General features: G+C 48.3%; 8 protein-coding genes across 8 annotated transcripts; 3 read left to right on the forward strand and 5 right to left on the reverse strand.

The window, feature by feature from the left end:
• Positions 1–244: 244 nt before the first annotated feature.
• On the forward strand, positions 245–1,322 carry CNBH3570 (hypothetical protein; the record flags this gene model as incomplete). The annotated part of the gene is made up of 2 exons (XM_768812.1): positions 245–1,192; positions 1,272–1,322. The coding sequence occupies 2 exons, from the start codon at positions 245–247 to the stop codon at positions 1,320–1,322; spliced, it is 999 nt and encodes a 332-aa protein (XP_773905.1).
• A 189-nt stretch (positions 1,323–1,511) lies between these two features.
• On the reverse strand, positions 1,512–2,606 carry CNBH3580 (hypothetical protein; the record flags this gene model as incomplete). Its single annotated transcript, XM_768813.1, has 5 exons — positions 1,512–1,667; positions 1,766–1,880; positions 1,950–2,025; positions 2,117–2,178; positions 2,248–2,606. The coding sequence occupies 5 exons, from the start codon at positions 2,604–2,606 to the stop codon at positions 1,512–1,514; spliced, it is 768 nt and encodes a 255-aa protein (XP_773906.1).
• A 212-nt stretch (positions 2,607–2,818) lies between these two features.
• On the forward strand, positions 2,819–3,497 carry CNBH3590 (hypothetical protein; the record flags this gene model as incomplete). The annotated part of the gene is made up of 4 exons (XM_768814.1): positions 2,819–2,952; positions 3,045–3,154; positions 3,223–3,284; positions 3,351–3,497. The coding sequence occupies 4 exons, from the start codon at positions 2,819–2,821 to the stop codon at positions 3,495–3,497; spliced, it is 453 nt and encodes a 150-aa protein (XP_773907.1).
• Positions 3,498–3,675: 178 nt separating this feature from the next.
• CNBH3600 (hypothetical protein) lies at positions 3,676–4,629 on the reverse strand (the record flags this gene model as incomplete). The annotated part of the gene is made up of 4 exons (XM_768815.1): positions 3,676–4,080; positions 4,144–4,251; positions 4,310–4,388; positions 4,475–4,629. 4 exons carry the CDS (start codon positions 4,627–4,629, stop codon positions 3,676–3,678), a joined length of 747 nt encoding a protein of 248 aa, XP_773908.1.
• Positions 4,630–4,892: 263 nt separating this feature from the next.
• On the reverse strand, positions 4,893–5,448 carry CNBH3610 (hypothetical protein; the record flags this gene model as incomplete). Its single annotated transcript, XM_768816.1, has 5 exons — positions 4,893–4,961; positions 5,022–5,030; positions 5,107–5,211; positions 5,275–5,340; positions 5,410–5,448. The coding sequence occupies 5 exons, from the start codon at positions 5,446–5,448 to the stop codon at positions 4,893–4,895; spliced, it is 288 nt and encodes a 95-aa protein (XP_773909.1).
• Positions 5,449–5,919: 471 nt separating this feature from the next.
• On the forward strand, positions 5,920–7,126 carry CNBH3620 (hypothetical protein; the record flags this gene model as incomplete). Its single annotated transcript, XM_768817.1, has 6 exons — positions 5,920–6,083; positions 6,149–6,303; positions 6,364–6,649; positions 6,718–6,809; positions 6,879–6,946; positions 7,022–7,126. 6 exons carry the CDS (start codon positions 5,920–5,922, stop codon positions 7,124–7,126), a joined length of 870 nt encoding a protein of 289 aa, XP_773910.1.
• Positions 7,127–7,327: 201 nt separating this feature from the next.
• CNBH3630 (hypothetical protein) lies at positions 7,328–9,483 on the reverse strand (the record flags this gene model as incomplete). Its single annotated transcript, XM_768818.1, has 3 exons — positions 7,328–8,581; positions 8,632–8,948; positions 9,018–9,483. 3 exons carry the CDS (start codon positions 9,481–9,483, stop codon positions 7,328–7,330), a joined length of 2,037 nt encoding a protein of 678 aa, XP_773911.1.
• Positions 9,484–10,933: 1,450 nt separating this feature from the next.
• On the reverse strand, positions 10,934–18,133 carry CNBH3640 (hypothetical protein; the record flags this gene model as incomplete). The annotated part of the gene is made up of 13 exons (XM_768819.1): positions 10,934–11,064; positions 11,236–11,398; positions 11,496–11,541; positions 11,593–11,746; positions 11,794–12,077; positions 12,131–12,383; positions 12,483–12,915; positions 12,969–14,027; positions 14,081–15,752; positions 15,779–16,938; positions 16,993–17,593; positions 17,646–17,963; positions 18,054–18,133. The coding sequence occupies 13 exons, from the start codon at positions 18,131–18,133 to the stop codon at positions 10,934–10,936; spliced, it is 6,354 nt and encodes a 2,117-aa protein (XP_773912.1).
• Between the last annotated feature and the right edge of the window lie 70 nt (positions 18,134–18,203).

The following is an 18,203-nucleotide window of genomic DNA, read 5'->3' on the forward strand; positions in this document are numbered from 1 at the left end:
CACGAGTCGCTCGCTGGTATAGCCCTTCTCTACGGCGTCGATGTAAGGCGACTCCCGGTGTCCCTTTGTACTTGCTGACGGTCTCTCCCTTGTACAGCTGGCGACGCTTCGCAAAGTAAATAAACTCTGGGCCTCTGACCCGATCCACATCCGAACACACCTCTACGTCCCACTAGACGCTTGCAGATGGAACAAGGCGAGCGAAACATTGGTCAGAGGACCCGGCGAAGGACAGGTCACTCTCATGCCAAAGAATGTTAGAGACAAGGGCAAGGGCAAAGAGACGGACGAGTTTCTTGCAGCAGGTGGTGGTGAACAAAGAGACGACTTATGGTTCTCTCAGGGTGTCAATGGAGACAGTCCTCACTCGTTTCTGCCATGTACCAATATCGCATATGACCACCCTACTCTGCCGACCATCCCACCACCAATACCACATCCCAACGACCCCACACTTGATCCTCCTATCAACTCCACCCCGGAACCGACACCTCGGGTACTCGATGTCGTCCGTATACCCTCTTCTCAACTCCGTTTCTTCCCTCGCGCCAGACCTTCTGAACCTTCATCCCGTGCTTCAACCGAACAAGACCGTCCTTCACCCCCAGGCGGGAACACGCACCCAGACGATAATGATGAGGATGGCAATGATCTCTCAAACGCTCTACGTCGAGCATCCATCACGCTCAACGCCAATCGATCCGACGGGAACGGACCGTCCATTGTACCCAATCTGTTTACCCTCCCCGAACCACTTCGCCCCCCACCTTCCAACTTTTCCTTACCGCCTGCTAAACCATCACACACTCGCAGTAAATCTACCACTGTCGTACGTCTACGACCCCCTCAACCTGCTCCAATCCAAACTGGGAATAACAGCAGTCTCGCAAACAGACTTTCATCATTCTTCACCGTCCCTCCGCCGCCTACTAATATGTCTCCCATCTCAGGCCCTTCAAGTGCTGGGGCTGGCGTTGGCGTTGGCGTCGGCGCTGGTTCTGCTTCTGGACGTTTACCACAAGGTAAATCGAGGAGGTCGTTGGAATCGACAGGATCACATAGGACAGCAACTCCGAAAAGCGCGACGTCGGTTACAAGAAGAGGTTCGGGTATCGACCCGGGCACGTCCACGGGCAAGGCCGGCCGCGAACAGAGGGAGGAGATGGAGCTTGTCACGAGGGTGAGGGAAGGCGTAGGTTCAGGGATGGGGATGGGGAGTCTAGGGGAAAGGGTAGGGAATGGGTTCGGAGCTAGAAAATATGTTGTCAAAGGGAAGAAGAGTCAGAAGAATGATTGAAGAAAAGGGGTTGCCTTTGTTTTAATTTTATTATTTGGAGTTACTTTTCGGGTGTATTTCTAGCTTGCAGTTTCATCTTGTTGATAAAAAAAAGACTTTCCAGTTTCTTTCACCATTTGTAGAAATCAATTATAAAAGTAAATTAGGCATTTCTGGGTTTAAACGCTCTTATCGCACAACATGCATGTCTGTCTATACATGATCTCCAGTCGGATTACTTTCTGGATAGGGGCGGGTATATAAAAAGTGCTGGGTATAATTTTTTCTTGCTGTGAATGCTACAGGGAGCTTGGGCTTTCGAATAATCATGATGTCGAAGGACCGGAAACTGAAGGAGCATGGACATCTGCAACGTCTTTGACCTTTGAGCCTACAGCATTGGCGGTCTGGTTTGTGAAGCATTGTCAATCGTTTGAATAACACGACGAGGGTAAAGGATGGGGGGGGGGGGAGACAAGAACAACGTACTCTGGCAAACCCGGCCAAGTGAACGTCCACCGCATCCGTCTTGATCTTGATTTCCTTCTTTGCTCGAATATACGCATCCCGATCTTTGGTCAGTTGTGCTACCTGAGCTTCCCTCCTGCAAATAAGAATAAAAATTAGGAACAGGTCAAGATTGAAGAGAGATGAGATCATGACCGAGACGTACTTGAGAATCTCTTCGAGCTCATGTTCTAATCGCAAAATGGTGAGAGCGTGTTCGTAACCCTCGTCATCTTTCGGTGCTATATAAGAAAGACTATGAGCCACCGAGAGGAGTACATAAACGAAAGAAAGGAAAAAAAAAGGTGAACTTACGCAACGTATTCAAAACACTTTGGTCCACACTCGCAAGAAACGTTTCCACATCAGGCAAATCTATTGGCTCGCGTGATGATCTAGGGGAAACACCATCCGATCAGCCTTCTCTTTTCTACCAATCCAAAGCACAAAAATTTCCAACTGACTCATAATTCATACACCGCTCAGTCTCCTCCCTTATCCTATTCCGCTCGTACTCCACCTCTCTCAACCTCACATCCACCCCGTCCAACTCTTCCCTCGCCTCTGCTGCGCCTAGCCTTGCGGCGTTTAATAGAACTTGCGCGTTTCTTGTGATTTGTCGCATGGATGAAACTAGCACGGGAAGAGCAATTGCTTCATTTTCGGAAGAGGAGGAAGCTTTGGAAGGGTCGATGTATGGTTCGAATGCGGAGATGAGGGATGGTAAAGCCGGGAGCGGTAATGGCGGGAGTTTTTCCGGGATGGGGAGGAGTAAGAGGGGATCTGCCGGGTGTTGTTCTTGGATTGTATGTGGGATAGCCATTTTTGTGAATGCTGTTGTCGTATAGATAGATGTACGATGTAGACGTCTGGAGTGGAAAGAGAAGAGTGACGGAATTGAGATGTCAACTCGTGGAAATGGAGAAATTACTTGCGCCTGCCACTTTGCGCATTCCGAGATTTCTCTAAACCTCTCTCTCTCTTTCTCTTGACAAGATCTGATTCAAAAAGACAGCCGGAAACTTCGACGCAAGAATGCCCAGACTCGTCCCATCCTTCTCATCACTGCCAAAGACACAACCCGTACAGGGATACAAGCACTTCCTCACCCCTCTCAGAAAACTCATATTCGACTACGACGCAGAATCGCCCTCTCAGCATGGTATTCGGTACGTTCTTTCACTTCCGTGCTTGACTTAGCAGGCGATGAGCGTGCAGGTCTTCGTCATGGGCCAGAATATGCGCTAACGCAGATGAATAGATCATACATCAGGAAACCACTATTAGATATGGCGCGGGAAAACCCAGACGTGGAGATTGTCGTTAGGAGACTGAAAAGGGGAAAGGCAGCCGTGCTCAGGGGACATTACGGTGGGTGGTCATTACATTCAATGAAGCGTTTTTGGTTAGAGTGTATTTGCTGATTGAATATATAACAGTGAACGGTCGAGACAAGGTTATCTGTGTGAACAAGTTGGAAGCGAACGAGGTTGCCAACAAGGTAAGTCTATCTCAGGGATTTTGTATCTAGCCACATAAAGAGCTTATGCTGACTCTGTTTCACCAGGTCGGCCTCCTTTTAAATTCGTCTGGAGCAAAGATCAAGCATTTGAAGAATTTGACATTGGAAGCTGCGCCGGGGGCAGAGTCAGCGAGAGGAATCTGGAGCGCGTTGCACGACAAGACACGGGATGGCAAGGGTTACCAAATATAAAATCTCTTCGTCTTGCTCGTATGACATGTATGGCGCAGAGTCACATATGTGCTGATCTCAAAGAAATCATCAAAGTCAATATGAAATTGACTGCATGCTATGTCTATGCTATACCCTTAGTAACCCCAACAAGAAATAATAAAAAATCCCCTTAATTGTCCTAAACTTGAACTTGATTTTACAATTCCTGGAAGTACTCGTCAATCTGCCACGCCTGCTCCCAGAACTTGACATCCACCTTCAAGCCACACTGCTCTCCTTCCTTCTTCACCCTCTCATCCAACTCGAGGCCCTTCCTAACCAAAGCCAAATCCCCCTGCCTCATCCTCAAAAGCGGGCAAAAGTCATTCCCACCATCACCAACGTAGACAATCTTCTTGAAGGCGTCTTTACCGCCATTGGCAGCGAGGTACCTGTCGAGTTCGTCACCTTTGCACATGTTGGCGAGACAGCCGACAGAGCAGCCGTGAGGAGGCTCAGAAGCAGGGAGTCGTCGACCGATGATGAGGTGGTCGGGGGCTTCTTCAGACCAGTGCGCTGGGTTGGTGATGATTTCGGAAAAGAGATCGGTAAGGCCGTGTTTCTATTTTCCTTCATGTATTAGCTCTGATATTGCAAGTGGAGGAACAAAACATAGAGGGCTCACCTCGAGAATAGTACCAATGTAAACCTCGTTAGAGTTGGAGAGACACAAGAACGTGGTCTCTGCAGAACGTTGCTTGAGAGAAGTGACTGCTCGCTTCATCGCAGGGTGCTTTTTTAAACACAGCACAATTAGCTTAACCACATGAAGCTTGAAATAGATAACTTACGACAGGCAAGATACGGAGAGCCTCGAGCACATCCTCCTTCTTGAAACCCTTCTCGTACAAGTCCTTCATAGTGTCGTTACTGGAAATGATGAAAAAAGAAAGTTCAGAACCGTCAGTCTCCTCTTTTTTTTTTCTTATCCTCCCAGAACTCTGGCTGAGACTCACACGACGTCGGGGGTACATTGCATACCGGTTCCAGCAGACTTTCGGCTTTGCAACAATCTCCTCAACTCGGTAGAGAGGACTTCGAATACCCATCGATCGGTATCTTGGTCAACGAAGGACCAGTCAAAGTCAAAGACGATTAGTTGCTTGGACATTCTGTTTGCGATATTGGTTGGGTATGGAGCGTTGATTTATAAAGAAAACGAGGAGATGTATGGGGAGTCGAGGCGACAAGAAAAAAAAACAAGGTCGTGAAAATTACGTCTCGGGTCACTTGTAGATTCAGGCACGAAGCACCCCGGGACTGGCTGAGACCCCTTCCACAGCTAAGCTAGGTAGGTACTTACCTCAGTACCCCCCTATTCTCAGACTCTTTTATGATTGCATTCCAAAATCTAATAGATGCCTATGTAGTCCATTAAAACTCCTCCCATCGGGTAAGGTCCATGGGCCTGGCCAGACGGGGGACGACGTAAGGGTCAAAGGTCTGTGGCAGGACGATTAGCTGTCATCTTTGCATAGCTTCTTCCAACGAATGTATGCTTACCTTCCAGTACTAAATCGATAGACAGCATAAAAAATCATTCGCATAAGCATATATGTCCTGATATACAAAGGTATTTTTGACTTACGGGGTTACTCAAATGATACTGCTGTGAAGACTCCTGTTCGTATCTCTCGACGATACAGAATTTGGTCTCGTCTTTGGGATCCTGCATGACATGCCAGTCAATAGTCTACGGCCATAAGGGTCAATCATGTATCCCTCTATATATCAAAGTGGAAAAGAAAAGGCGTACCTCCTTGTCCTTTCTGTAAACCTCGGCGGCCTCCTTCAGCTTGGCCTTGATCTCCTCGACGTGCTCCTGTAATAGAAAGCATGGATGTCAGCGAGATGCAAAGGCGAAGCGAGAAATAAATAGAAGGAGACGTACGGGAAGGGACTGGAGGTGAACAACAATAACATAGACCATGTTGGAATTTGGATACCTGTTCGACTGCGAGGTGATGAATGAACCGGGGATGAACGAAGGAATACAGAAAGATCAGCGGGGTGTGCGATTGTATATGTTGTTGTAACAAAGGAATGTGTCAAGTCTTTGGGGCTAAAGACTTACCCTTTAGGGTTGTGAATATCGAGCTGGAGTTAACGTGCGTACCTACTGCTCGAATCAAAATGGTTGATTGACGGAGAAAACCCCTATCATTTCATCCGTCGCACGCACGCACGCAAGAATAATGCCGCCCACAACAAGCGACACAAGCGACAAAAGTGGAGGCCATGTGCCTGGTCCAGATGCCACTTGCCGCATAGATCGGCGGTGGCCGCCTCTCCGGCTGATCCATTAACCGGACCGAACGCTATTGACCTACTACGTACAACGAAATATTTATATTTACTTTTGACTTGTAAGCATACCTAAACACAACATATCCACCACATCATGTCTCCTCCTCCACCCCTAACGCCAGACCCAAAGTCCACCTTCAGGCCAGACTTATTCAAAGGCAAAGTCCTCTTCTGCACAGGAGGCAGAAGCGGTATCTGCTACCAGATCGTCGAGACCATGATGTCGCTTGGTGTCGACGCAGCCATTGTCGGTCGAGAGTAAGCATCTCGTCATATAGCGTCCTTTTGGGAAAGCTTAATAATGGCCTGGGTGACCACCGTAGTGCCAAAGGCCTCGAGGAATCTGCGAAAAAGCTAGAAGCGTCGACAGGCGGAAAATGCATTCCAGCGCCAGCCGATGTGCGACAGCCAGATCAGCTAAAAGATGCCGTGAAGCGTACACAAGAGGCTTTTGGTAGGATTGACTTTGTCATCTGCGGTATGTCCCCATGATACCTCCGTATGCTCAGAGAATAAGGCATACTGATACTCGGTATAGGCGCCGCTGGCAACTTCCTCGCCCCCATCTCTGGTCTCTCCGAACGCGCGTTCCGCACCGTCATCGAGATCGACCTCTTAGGCACTTACAACACACTCAAAGCTACACTCCCCCTCGTCCGTGCATCTCGTGGTTCATACGTCCACATCTCTGCCACACTCCACTACAGAGGGGTGCCCTACCAGTCTCATGTGGGCGCTGCTAAAGCCGGTGTGGACGCTCTGAACCATTCGATCGCTGTGGAGGAAGGACCATGGGGTGTAAGGTCGAATGTGATTGCGCCTGGGTATGTTCATATCTTTCCAAGCCCATCTTCTTTTAAAAAGGAAAATGACTGACTCCTGCTTCTGTTAGACCGATCGCAGAGACCGTCGGCATGGACAAGCTGGGCACCAAAGGCCGTAAGGTAGAACGCGAGGTGCCGCTAGGTCGACTAGGAAGTACTGGTCAGTTCTCTCCCACTCTCCTGGCCACATGAAGTATGAAACAGTCCACTGACGGAGAGTGGATATCAGTGGATATCGCAAATGCCGCGGTGTTCTTATTCTCTCCTGCATCCGCTTGGATTACCGGGGCCACCCTCGTACGCCCTCGTTTTAATGCCTGGCCGCGTTCCTCTGCAGGGAAAACAAAGATCCCAAGCTGACTCGATGAATAGGTGGTTGATGGTGGTGAACACCATATCCGATCGACGATGCTCCCATATCCCGAAAGTTTGCTTGACCCAGAGAGCGTCAAGAGTCTTATCAAGCCACGACTTTAAATATCAATAGCTAAGAAGAAATTGTGTTGTATCAACGTCTTAATTCAAAGTATAGCAAAAATGAATGTAGAAGACATTGTAACCATTCCGGTAGCTGTTTCTTGTCCAGATCATATCATTGTTCATCACATGACAACATATGGCAAGTTCATCCTACAAAGAACACAACTCTTATTACAGGGTGCTATTTTCTCTCGTTTACTATTGCCTCCTGCCTCTGTACATATCCGGTACAGGATTTGCTCTGATAACTGTCTCTTTTCTCCTTCGCCGGTACTCCATCTCCTCTTCCATCTCTTTCCTCTGCCTTTCCTCGGCCTCCTTTTTCTCTTTTTCCTCCATTTTCTCTTTCACAGCTTGATCAAACACTGCACGCTGTTGTGCCCTGAGAGCAGAGGATTTACCGGGTGTATGTCCACGGATAGGAACTGTACGCTGAAGGACCCCAGGCCGGTTGGCATGTGATTTCGTACATGACTCTGTAGTGGGAGGTCTGTTCAAAGAGGAAGACGTAGATGAGAGTCGTTCAAAAACACCACGGACAGCAGCTATATCATGGATCTTTTCTACGTCGCGCACTTTGATTGGTTCCGCGGCAACCTTGTGGCCCTTTCCGGGCGGTGGCAGTTTGGCAAGCGCCGCAGATGCAAATGCGGATGTACTGGCGGGACGAAGATGAGGAGGGTTATTCTTTGAATTTGGAGATGACGGCCCTGTTTTACTGACAGGTTTGGTGTTTGGCTGCGTACGGGATGGTTGGAGCGGTCCTCGACTAGGGACTTTGGAAATAGCCACAACTGTAGCTTTTGCAACGAGGGGTTGCTGCTTAGCTCGTTGTTCCTTCGCCTCGACATCTCTCTGAGGAGGGGCGCGTACATGAAGAGGACGTGAAAAGGGGACGGGCTTCGTAAGGGTCCTCACATGAGACACCCCTTCGCTTTCCTTCCGCCTGATTCGACCCGACTGAGATACAGTAGCTTCTACTCTCTCCTTTTCATCAATTGTTGGCGCTACCTTCAGTGGATCGAAAAGCAGCTTTTCCTTAGTCTGCTCTTCATCTTTTTGCCCCTTCGGATAAATCTCGACCGTTGCAGGCGTCGCCGGGCGTATTAGGCCTGATATAAAGTTCACGACCTTTTCACCTATCGACGAGCGCCGTGATTCCCTTCTCTTTAGAGAGCCGTTATGGGGAACGTCGGGCGCGGGCTCGCCATTGTCGTATGGTTGCGGAGTAAGTGTGACAGTCTGGAGCTGTGATGTGTTGGGGAGAGGGACCGACGATTGTTGAGTGTGACTTGACTCAGTTGCGGAGGGATTTGGGACTTTTTGATTTCCTTTCTCAGCTGGAACTTCATGGCTTTCCTTCGCCGCTAACACGGTTGACTTGGCTAGATAGCGAGACAAGGCTGAGCTCTTTTCTGAGACGGTTTGGGCCGGGCGAGAAGACTCTGGTTGCTATGAAAGTCGTAAACGGTGCTGTCAAGGATAACAAGCAAGTTACTTACCTGTGCATGGTGACTTGTAGAATTGTTAGATGGTTCCGATTTGGAGCCGTCAGCATGAAGCCGGGCTTTCAATCGAGCACTGGCAGTGTTTGATGAAGTCGTGGACTGGTTATAAGGTTGAGATGATGATGATGCGAAAGCAACAGAAGAAGTTGGAGCTTTGTTTGCCTTGAGTCGTGTCTCCTCTTGCGTTTTCACTACAGAGGAGGGTGTCATGATAATGGATATCTGCGGTATAGGAGTAAGGCTCGACCGTCGATTCGAGTCAGATAACCTCCGTGAGAAAAGGTCATCGTTCTTCTCCTTCGGTCTTCTCGCTTAGGGTTGTGCAAAATGATAATCAGCAAATTGCACACAAAATTGTATTGTCGAATTAGAAAACTCACGTCGTTTTGATGGGCCAGCGACACTCAACGGAGTAGGGCTACCTTCGCGCTTGTGCGCCAAGCGAGACGTGGCTGTCGCAGAAGACGTTGAAGAATCCGAGATCGTAGTACTTGTGGATATTGCAGACGTGCTGATTTCTGATAACCCTCGTTTTCGATTCGACCCCTGGCTGACAGTCTTGTCCTTTTGCCGGACTTCTTTCTGGTCGACCTCATCTGGCAAATAGTCCCCCAGGTCCAAAGTCATATTCATCGTGGCCTCATCTCCAGCATCCACATTGTCTGAAGCTTCTAGGTTCTTATTCTCTTGCGTTTTGTTACCGTTGTCCACCAGCATCGTCTCCCCTCCCCACATCGACTCATCGTCGAACGAAACATCGAAAATGGGTTGGGCATCGAGAAGGAGAGATTGGTCTGCGAAACGGGTATTTGGAAGCCAAGGAGTAGGTGGTGGTTGTGTTGGCATTGAAACTCTGAAGTTTGGCGGTGGTGCAGTAGATGTGCAAGGAAATAGAAATATTGAAGTTTCTTTGTTGTTGAGCTGTTATCCGTTGCCTGCTGGTGTTTGTTTACAAACTCGGGATTATTCTGATTTTTTTTTTGAAGGGAGCGGCTGGCTACTCATCGCTCGCCACTCATCCACTCACCAACAATCTACGTCTCGTCCGTCCATCTTCCAGTTTTTTCTTCACATTTCCTTGCATATTTGTGGCTTTATATCTCGACCAGTACTTTTGCCTTGCCAATCAGAATCGAACAAACAGCAACAAAGCACAAAGATGGTGTGCAAAAAGTGTGAAAAGGTCTGTCAGCATGCCCTCCACCATCCGCCGTTTGAACCATTTTGCTGACATACTGCACAGAAAACATCAACATTGGCCACAACAGACCCCTTCCAGCCTGCTTCTTCCACCCGAAAGATTGGGGAGAACAAGTTATTAAGTGCAAGAGCAAAGGCAGCCCCGTACACTAAGCCGGGACAAGGGTCTAAAAAAGGAAGCATTAACCCATATGGAAACAAGTGCATCGATTGCAAGGTGAGTATCCATATACCAATCTTCAAGATATCTTTTAACGGAGCTGATTGAATGCTGCAGCAATCAGTACAGCAGAATAATGCCACTCGATGTCAAAAATGCGCGTATAAGAAGGTGGGTTTCATTGTGCTAGGAATGCGACGTTCGTTAAGTACTAATGGCATCTGTAGGGACTCTGTGCTATTTGCGGTAACCTTATTCTAGACACATCTCGTGAGTATTTCGCACAATTTATTGAGATTTTTTAAGGTCGATGACTAATAATTATCAGGCTACAAGCAGACAGCAAAATAAAACAGATACCCAGTCGTCAAGTTTCTTTCCGTCATTTTCGCTACATGAATGTTGTATGAACAAGTAAATGCAAATATTGTAAGCAACAGGTAAATATACACAAGGAAATAAAACCGAATTGGGCATATGAATAGAGGGAATCTAGAACATTTTGACGTCAAGTATCTCACTTGGTTTTTCGTATCAGACTTCCAAATCTCTTCAGTCCTTTTTCTTTCGCCGGCGCTGGCGGTGCTTCTTCGTCTACATCATTTTCCGCTACCACATTGCCACTTGATCTGCTCGCGATTCGCATCATATTCTTCGCCCTAATACTCAGACTCGAAACACTTCTGTTTTTGCCATGACCGAGTTCACTAGGACCTAAGGGGCTCGTCAACGATCTACGATGGTCCTTCTTTCGTGCGCTTCCCGTTCTACTAGGAGTTCGGAAAGGAGGGCTTGTAGGCGTAGTGATGCCAGCGCGGACGGGAGTTGAAGGCGTATTATGAGTAGTAGAGGTGGATTCGCGAGGTGTGTGGGTATGAGTGCTTGCACTATGGACAGTAAGGGGTTGACCACCGGAGGAAGGCAATCTACCAATCCTCAAAGGAGGCAGATTATAGCCCTCCGAACCCATCGTTGAAGTGATGTTCGGTTCTCTGTGGTCAGAGAAAGAACGGTCGGCGGATGAGCGGTGAAAGCTGATCGAAATGGACGGCTGGCTTTTAGTCGAGCTGTAGTATTTGCCGTGATCAGACGAGTCGGGAGCGAATGAAGGGAAGGAAGGGAAATGGTCGTCCGAAGAAGCAGATGATGAGGGGAAACCAGCCTCCTCAGCGAAGGATTTGTATAGTTCTCATCAAGGAATAAGCAAAGACTACAAATTCAGCAGTTAAAAAACTCACGGTTCTTCAAAATCTCGTAGAAGGCGACATCTCTGCATATCCGCTTATGCACTTCCAAACTGTCCTGAATTGCGCGCACGTATTGTATTATGGCGGTTTTGAGCTGCTGAATTTCCTCACAATCTTCCGGGTGACTGTCCAAATAAGTGCCCTCAATAAACAGCTGGATGAGTGGACGAAAATTAGTTACTATTGCCTGTTGACAGCTTACCATTCACGTATCCACGTACCTCGCGATATCTCTTGATTCTCTCACTGACCGGTGAGTCCACGGCATTGTTGATGGCTGTTCCCAAAGCCTTCGATCTATAGCAATGTCAGTTCCAACCTTCCAAACCAACTGCTGATCAAACTCACTCGGGCAGTCGACCATTTTCCCCTCTGCTCGATTTCTGCAAACTCTTGATAGCTGCCTTGATCTCCATTATGGCCATTGCTATTGGAGCAATCTGCTCATATCGAATGTTGACAATTTCGCCACGGCAAAGCACACCTGGGAGTTCGTCCTTTGCTGCAAGAACATCAATCACTGCGCGCACGTTCACGAGGATAGCTCACTTATCAACAAAGTCTTTTCTGTCCACGCCAAGGCCGTTTCTCTCTCCCCTGGGTCCTTCAAATACGGTCTCACACTGCTGAATCTCCTGATCCCATTCCACCTCCAATAACTTTGGACGTTGTCCGACACATTCTCCCCAAAGACAGGGTTAGTCAAGTCAGGTTCAGGGGTTACAGGCATAATCCATATGACGGGGTCGGTACCACGTTTGATGGACTCTGGTGGAGGTATTTTGGAGCGATGGATCGTGGCCTGGCGATATTTGGTTTGCAAAATGTCACAGCTTGCTCCAGATGTCAACGCCCTTTCGGGAAAACATAAATTCAAGTTACTCACAAATCCGTGTACTTTTGCCCTACTTGGGCCCTGATCACATAATCTTTGTTCTTGTCCAGTGAAAGAATGTCTCCGAAGTATGCCACCCTAAAGTACTCCTGTTTTGGCCTCGGCGCCTCCCCGATAGTCATCCACAGCTTCGCTTGATGTCCGAGAAGTTCAGTGATCATGTTAATGTCGTATGTGAGCCTTTGATGCTGGGTGATGAGCTCTTGACAAAGGTTGATGGAGAACTCATGAGCTTCGGCTTGTGCTATAAGCGGTAGTCAGAATCGTCGTTAGGTATAAGAGTTGGGCTTACCAAGATATCCCAGGATGTGATAGTAGATTGCCTGTTTTCTTGCAAACTCACTATGAGCAGGTAGCTCCAAATCGCCCCATCTTCCAGCATCCACCCAATGTTCGTCTCCCACTTTCCACTTATAGATGTCGGCATGCAATTTCAACGCAAGCCCAGCTCCGAGCCAGTTCTTGACGCTCTTGCTATTTTTCACCAGCTCATGCACATATCTCACATACAAGCCTTTCCTACCCATCGCGCTGACAAAATTCATCAGCTGGTAAATTGCGGTGGCGCGCTCATCATGCCATAGCGGGCCAACAGGTACGTCCCGAAGAGCCAATAGTAGGTCAATGAAGTACTCGGCCTGAGAGAGGAAGCTTGAGAGCTTGGTAGTAAACGATGGATGAATCTCCGGAGAGGATTCGAAGACGTTACGAAGTTCGGCAACAAAATAAGATTTCAGCGTGGGGTCAGACGAAGAGGGAGTGGCTTCGGCCGTGAACTATCGAAACATTCAGTTACGCTATTTTTCACTACATCCTTAATTGTACTTACCAGTTTATCCAGGGTCACAAAGACTTCTGTCTCTATAGAAGTGCACTCCTTATCCAGGAGATGCTCAGCATATATTAAGGAGAACAGTATTTCGACTGCCGTCTCACACAATACATCGTGGCCTGATTGACACAGCTCCAGCACCTTGCTTCCCAATCCGGTGAACTTCGTCTGATACCCTCCCATCCTTAACGCGTGACCCCCAGGGATGTCAAGAGGCCATCCAACTGCGTTCCAAAGCCTCAACAGTAGCCTCGCACCGCCCTCCCTCAAATCTCCAGAAATGATCCATTCTGCTCGTCGACGTTGAGGCGTTTGGTCTTCCAGAGTTAACTCTTCAGATCCGCAGAAGTCGCATAAGAGTTCAAAACATTTTCGCCAGAGATTGGCATCGAATCCCTCGATTTTACTAGGGAAAATGCTGTTCCCAGTAGATTTGGGAGGAGACGGTACAAATATATCGTCTTCCATTACCGTCGCGATGCACTCGAGAAGCTTCAGTAAGCCGCTGAAGCACATTGATCTCAGGGTAAGCCATTGGCTCGGGAAAGCCTCAAAGCTGATAACAGATTTGACAAAGTCGAAGGAGTGGATAAAGAGCTTTCCGCAAGACTCTGCACCTTCGATTTCCAATGTTTCTCTGATCCACCTAATGATGCTGTCTACCGGAGTAGCCAGGATCACATTCACGATGACAACTGCACACTCTGCGAGACCGCAATTAAACAGCTCTGATGCAGACATGCCAGAGTCATTCGCATTCTGATGGGCCTCGAAGAGAGATGGAGGTGGTAATTGAGAGATAAGGGCGAAGGGGTAAGAAGTAGGGAATATATCGGGAGTATCTTCCCAGATGGACGAAGTGATTGAAGAGCGTTGTCTGTGGAAGGCATCGAGGGTTCGTGGATTGGAGAGTTCTGCGTATGAGGAATAGAGTCCTGAAAGAAGGGTCAGACAATACTCGAGGTTATCTTCTTCCTGTCGCTTGACGTCTTCATTCGCTTGAACTTGCGGGGATACGTAGCACTGTTGTAGCTTATCTGTCATCCAGGCCAAGCCCTACATTCTCGTCATCTATCATCCTGCTATATGAGCTTGCTCCGATTACTTACTGTGACAGCCAACCTATTACACTCTAGCCATTTCATCCTTCGCCCATCCTTTGCCGTTTGATCAGGCTCCATGCCTCCGCTGTACTCATCGAATCGTCCAAGATGAGGTTTCAACCACCTCACAATGGCAGGAACCAACAATCTCCTGCTCTCTGACATCTCAAAAGTATTCTTGACGACCTGCAACAACAACAACAGCTTATAGACAGCAATACTTCCTGTGGCGTACGAGAGAGTGTCGGCAAAAGCAATGATTATCTCGGCTATTTCAAGAGGCTGGAAGATATGGGCGAGATCGGGAAGAATATTGGCATAATGCTGCACGGCCAAAGTCTGGGTACCGATGAGGCTCTTGTCAGGTGATTCCATGAGATTATTGATTTCCTTCAAAATGTGCTTGATCTGGCTCTGAAACTCTGCTTCAATATGCGCCGAAGTGACATCGGCCCCGACACTTCTCCCACGATCCTGTTCTCGTGAACGAATGATGAACTGGAAGAACAGGTGCCAAACTTTCAAGAACAGTCGATAATCTTTCGTATGCGGCAAGGCCATTACTGACTTCATCGAGCGAAGTAGTTGAAACGAAGCGGCCGGAAAGTGAAATTGTTTGCTGGTGTACATATGAAGAATAGCCTTGAAGTTGGGGAAGCGCCTGTCATTGGCCATTGTGAGGACTTTGACCATGCCTTTGAAAACAAGATCGTTCAGTTGCTCCTGTCGTTCACTCAGGCTAGTCACCAGGATACCGAACAATGAATCCAACACCTGCGGCACAAATCGGGAAATCTCTTCCTCTTCCACAAAACCAAACATCTTGAGCATCTCGCAAAGTCCGATGGCATTTTCCGACTCTGTCGCAGTCTGCCAGGCGAACAAGGAGCGAAGTGTCTCATCCTGTGTATGAACACTCGAGCAAAGCCTGGTTCTGATCATAACCCTATCTCTCAAAGGGGACATACCCTTGAGAATCGTATCAGGCAGAACAGGATCGTGAGCCCAGTCCTTCGCACTATGCGGGGCGTCGAAATACAGACTTGGCGTTGATTGAAAGTTCTTATCCATGTGGTAGAGCACAAGCTCATGATCATCATCCTTGACAAATATGTTCGCAGTTGAAATCGGAAGATAGGTAAAGGCGAACGGCTTTTCAGCCTCGTCCGCAGTCATTTGCTTGTTTTTACTCTTGGAGCCGAACGTAAGAAAAAGATGGTATTCTGACAACTGGACTGGGAGAGGTATCTTGACAAGTTCGTCGTACACCGGTTTGTCGTTATGGTGGAATACCATTGAATTCCATTGGGACGTACCGGGTTCGCCTGATCCGCCTGCCATGATAGCATCTTCAACAACAGTCCCATCTGCCTTTCTCATCTCCATAGTCACCTGCACATCACTGTTGTAACCAGGTGAAACGTTTTTCTTCAGTCTCATAGAACCGGAAGAGGAAGAAGGTGCAGATGTGAAGGAAGCTGAACATAGCTTGATGTAGAGATCATGTCGTGAATGGCCAGGGAAGACGACATCTGGGAACGAGAGACGAGATGTAAGAGGGATGTCCAACAAAAGGGAGGGATGTTCGCGAACAAGCTGAGGGGCTGGGCCGCGTAATGATTTGAGATAGAGAACGATACTCTGTGCTCTATATGATCGAATAACATCAGATGAATATCTATAAAAGCCAAAGAGACAGCTCACCTTGAAAAATCCATGTATTGTTTGACGCGATTGTGAATCACATCATCAAACATTCCCGCAAAATCCTTCTCTTCCCTCGGGACATAGATCTTCACGCTTTGCTCCACCCCTCCGCCATCCCTATCCAGGCCATCGCCCATCAACTTGCTCATCGGAGGCAAAAGCATGACAGCCCAACCTAACGGTCTCCTAACTCTGACTTTCCCGCCAAATCCTGATCCTCCACCAATCGTACTGGAAGGTGCATTAGTGGTGCCTGTTGTTGTCGGCGGTCGATGAGTCTCTGGTCCATAGGCAGAGGTGACGGAAAAAGAATCGTCAGTAAGATTCATCAATGAATCACCCCGCCATTGGTTGTGACCAGAGAGTCCAGTTTCCGAGATACCATATAAACTCGAGCGCTGGCCAGCAACAGAAGCTGAGAGAGACGCCGGCAGCATGCTATCGTCGGACCGCATCTTCATAGCCCCGTTCCTTATTATCTTGCATACAAGATACGTGTCTGGCGCAAGGTCTTCGACTTTTAGATCTGTGAAAAGGGTTCGTATCCTCCCTAAGCGTTGTTCCGAATCGCGCGCCGGGGAGCCATAGTGGTTCAAAATGAGACAATACTCTTCGGAGATAAATCTCTTGTCGGCTTTGTTATAGAGGGAAAAGTACAGTTCTGCGGTTTCACCGGGGGCGCAAGGGTTGGCGACGAAGGCACGCAATTCGAGGAACAGGTGGTAGAATGACCCTGCTGGTAAGTCAGATAGTTCACCCTTGGAGGATGTAAGCGTATGCGACTGGAATACTGCTTTCTGAGGAGTTAAGAAGACTTCGGCAAAGACATTGTCGAGAGGTATAACGTCGATATAAGCGAGCCGGACTTGATAGACGTAACAACTTATCCCTCCCACCCACTTCGTCCCGCTATAGGCCCTTTCCCTATCGACCACTACCACACTGCCGTCTTCCAAATTTCTCACAATGACATCCAAACCCTGCGCGACATTGCACTTGACAAGGCGAGAGACACATTCGCGACGGACACGAACAAGTTCATCGCCACTAAGCATTTGTGAGAGTAGCTGGCGCCGACCCAGAGAAAGGGCATCGATGTGTTGAGTGACAGTATTGAAAAGGCGGTACTCTCGGTTTGCCAGATATGTTGGTAATCTCTACACATTGCGAGTCAGCGCAATCTTTCCCCTGCAGATGGGGTCATTACATACGCTGTACCATTCCCTGATTGCACATGCTATCTCATCTATTAGGGGCCATTGTTGCCCGCCCGCGGTGGAGTCCCCCGCGGTAAGCCTTGGAAGAGGAGGCTGGTCCTTATCTTCTTCGATCACAGTCTTTCGCTGCTCGAGCACGAGAGATTTTGGTCTATTCGGTTTTGAAAAGCTGTTCTTCGAGCCTTTTCTTGACAATGCATCTACGGGTCTTCCTTCCGATGATCCAACTTCGACCACGCCCCTCTCAAGACCGAAATTTTGCGGCTTGGAGACCAGCCCTGCGTAGCCTTCATCCTCTTCTTTCACCGTGTCCATTTCGCTCAATATTCCGGTCCCTAAAGCTCGAAGATTGTAATCCGATTCTTCGAGAACCCTTCTATTTCTTTGCTCCGCAGCTTGGATAGCCTTTTCGTAGGCGATAGAGAGCTCTCCAGTATCGTTTTCATTTCCTGGACGGATATGACAAACGGAAGCGGGGAATATGCCAGTTAATACCGATGGCTCTGGTCGAGGAAAGGAAACCGTTTGAGCAGACATTGCTTCGGATGGGATGACAGGAGAGAGGGAGGTGATGGATACGGCTTGGACAACAAAACTTCCGGCAGGTGGCATGAGTAATTGATAAAATATGCGAGGGACGAACTTACCCTCTATACCATAAGTCACCCCTTCCGTCCTCTTCGATCGGACATCGGTATTCTTCAAAGGCATAAAACTCATCTCCGATATCCAGTCGTATCTCATACGGGTTTCTCTCCCCCTGAGGATACAAGTCACCCCCAGCCAGATCTGGTTTACCACCTGACCAAGGCAAGATATCCAGACCATGTTGCGGGACGAAAGGTGGTAATTTCGGCGATGTCTCATCTAGCGTCGTCGGAGTAGGTGGAGGCACCTCTGGATGGAATGGGTATATAACAAATCCCGAATAGATATACGGAAGCGGCTGCCATGTACCTGTCACGCTTGAACGGTAGTCAGCGACGTGTTCAGGACTTTCTCTGCTCGTAAAGAAGGCAGCAAATAATGAGTCCTTCTTGAACGAGATGACTTACTGCTGTGAGCGAGAAGGTCCGGGCGCGGAATCGCGGAAAGAGTGGTAACTCGAAGCCATGTACGGCTGTTGCGAGCTCATGTATGGCTCTGGGGTATAACGAGTGCTAGGAATAAATATCGATGCAAGAGAAGAGAAAGAAAAGGACCAA

The sequence above is a fragment of the Cryptococcus neoformans genome, chromosome 8 (assembly GCF_000149385.1).
Source record: "Cryptococcus neoformans var. neoformans B-3501A chromosome 8, whole genome shotgun sequence".
Classification (NCBI taxonomy): Eukaryota; Fungi; Basidiomycota; class Tremellomycetes; order Tremellales; family Cryptococcaceae; genus Cryptococcus; species Cryptococcus deneoformans.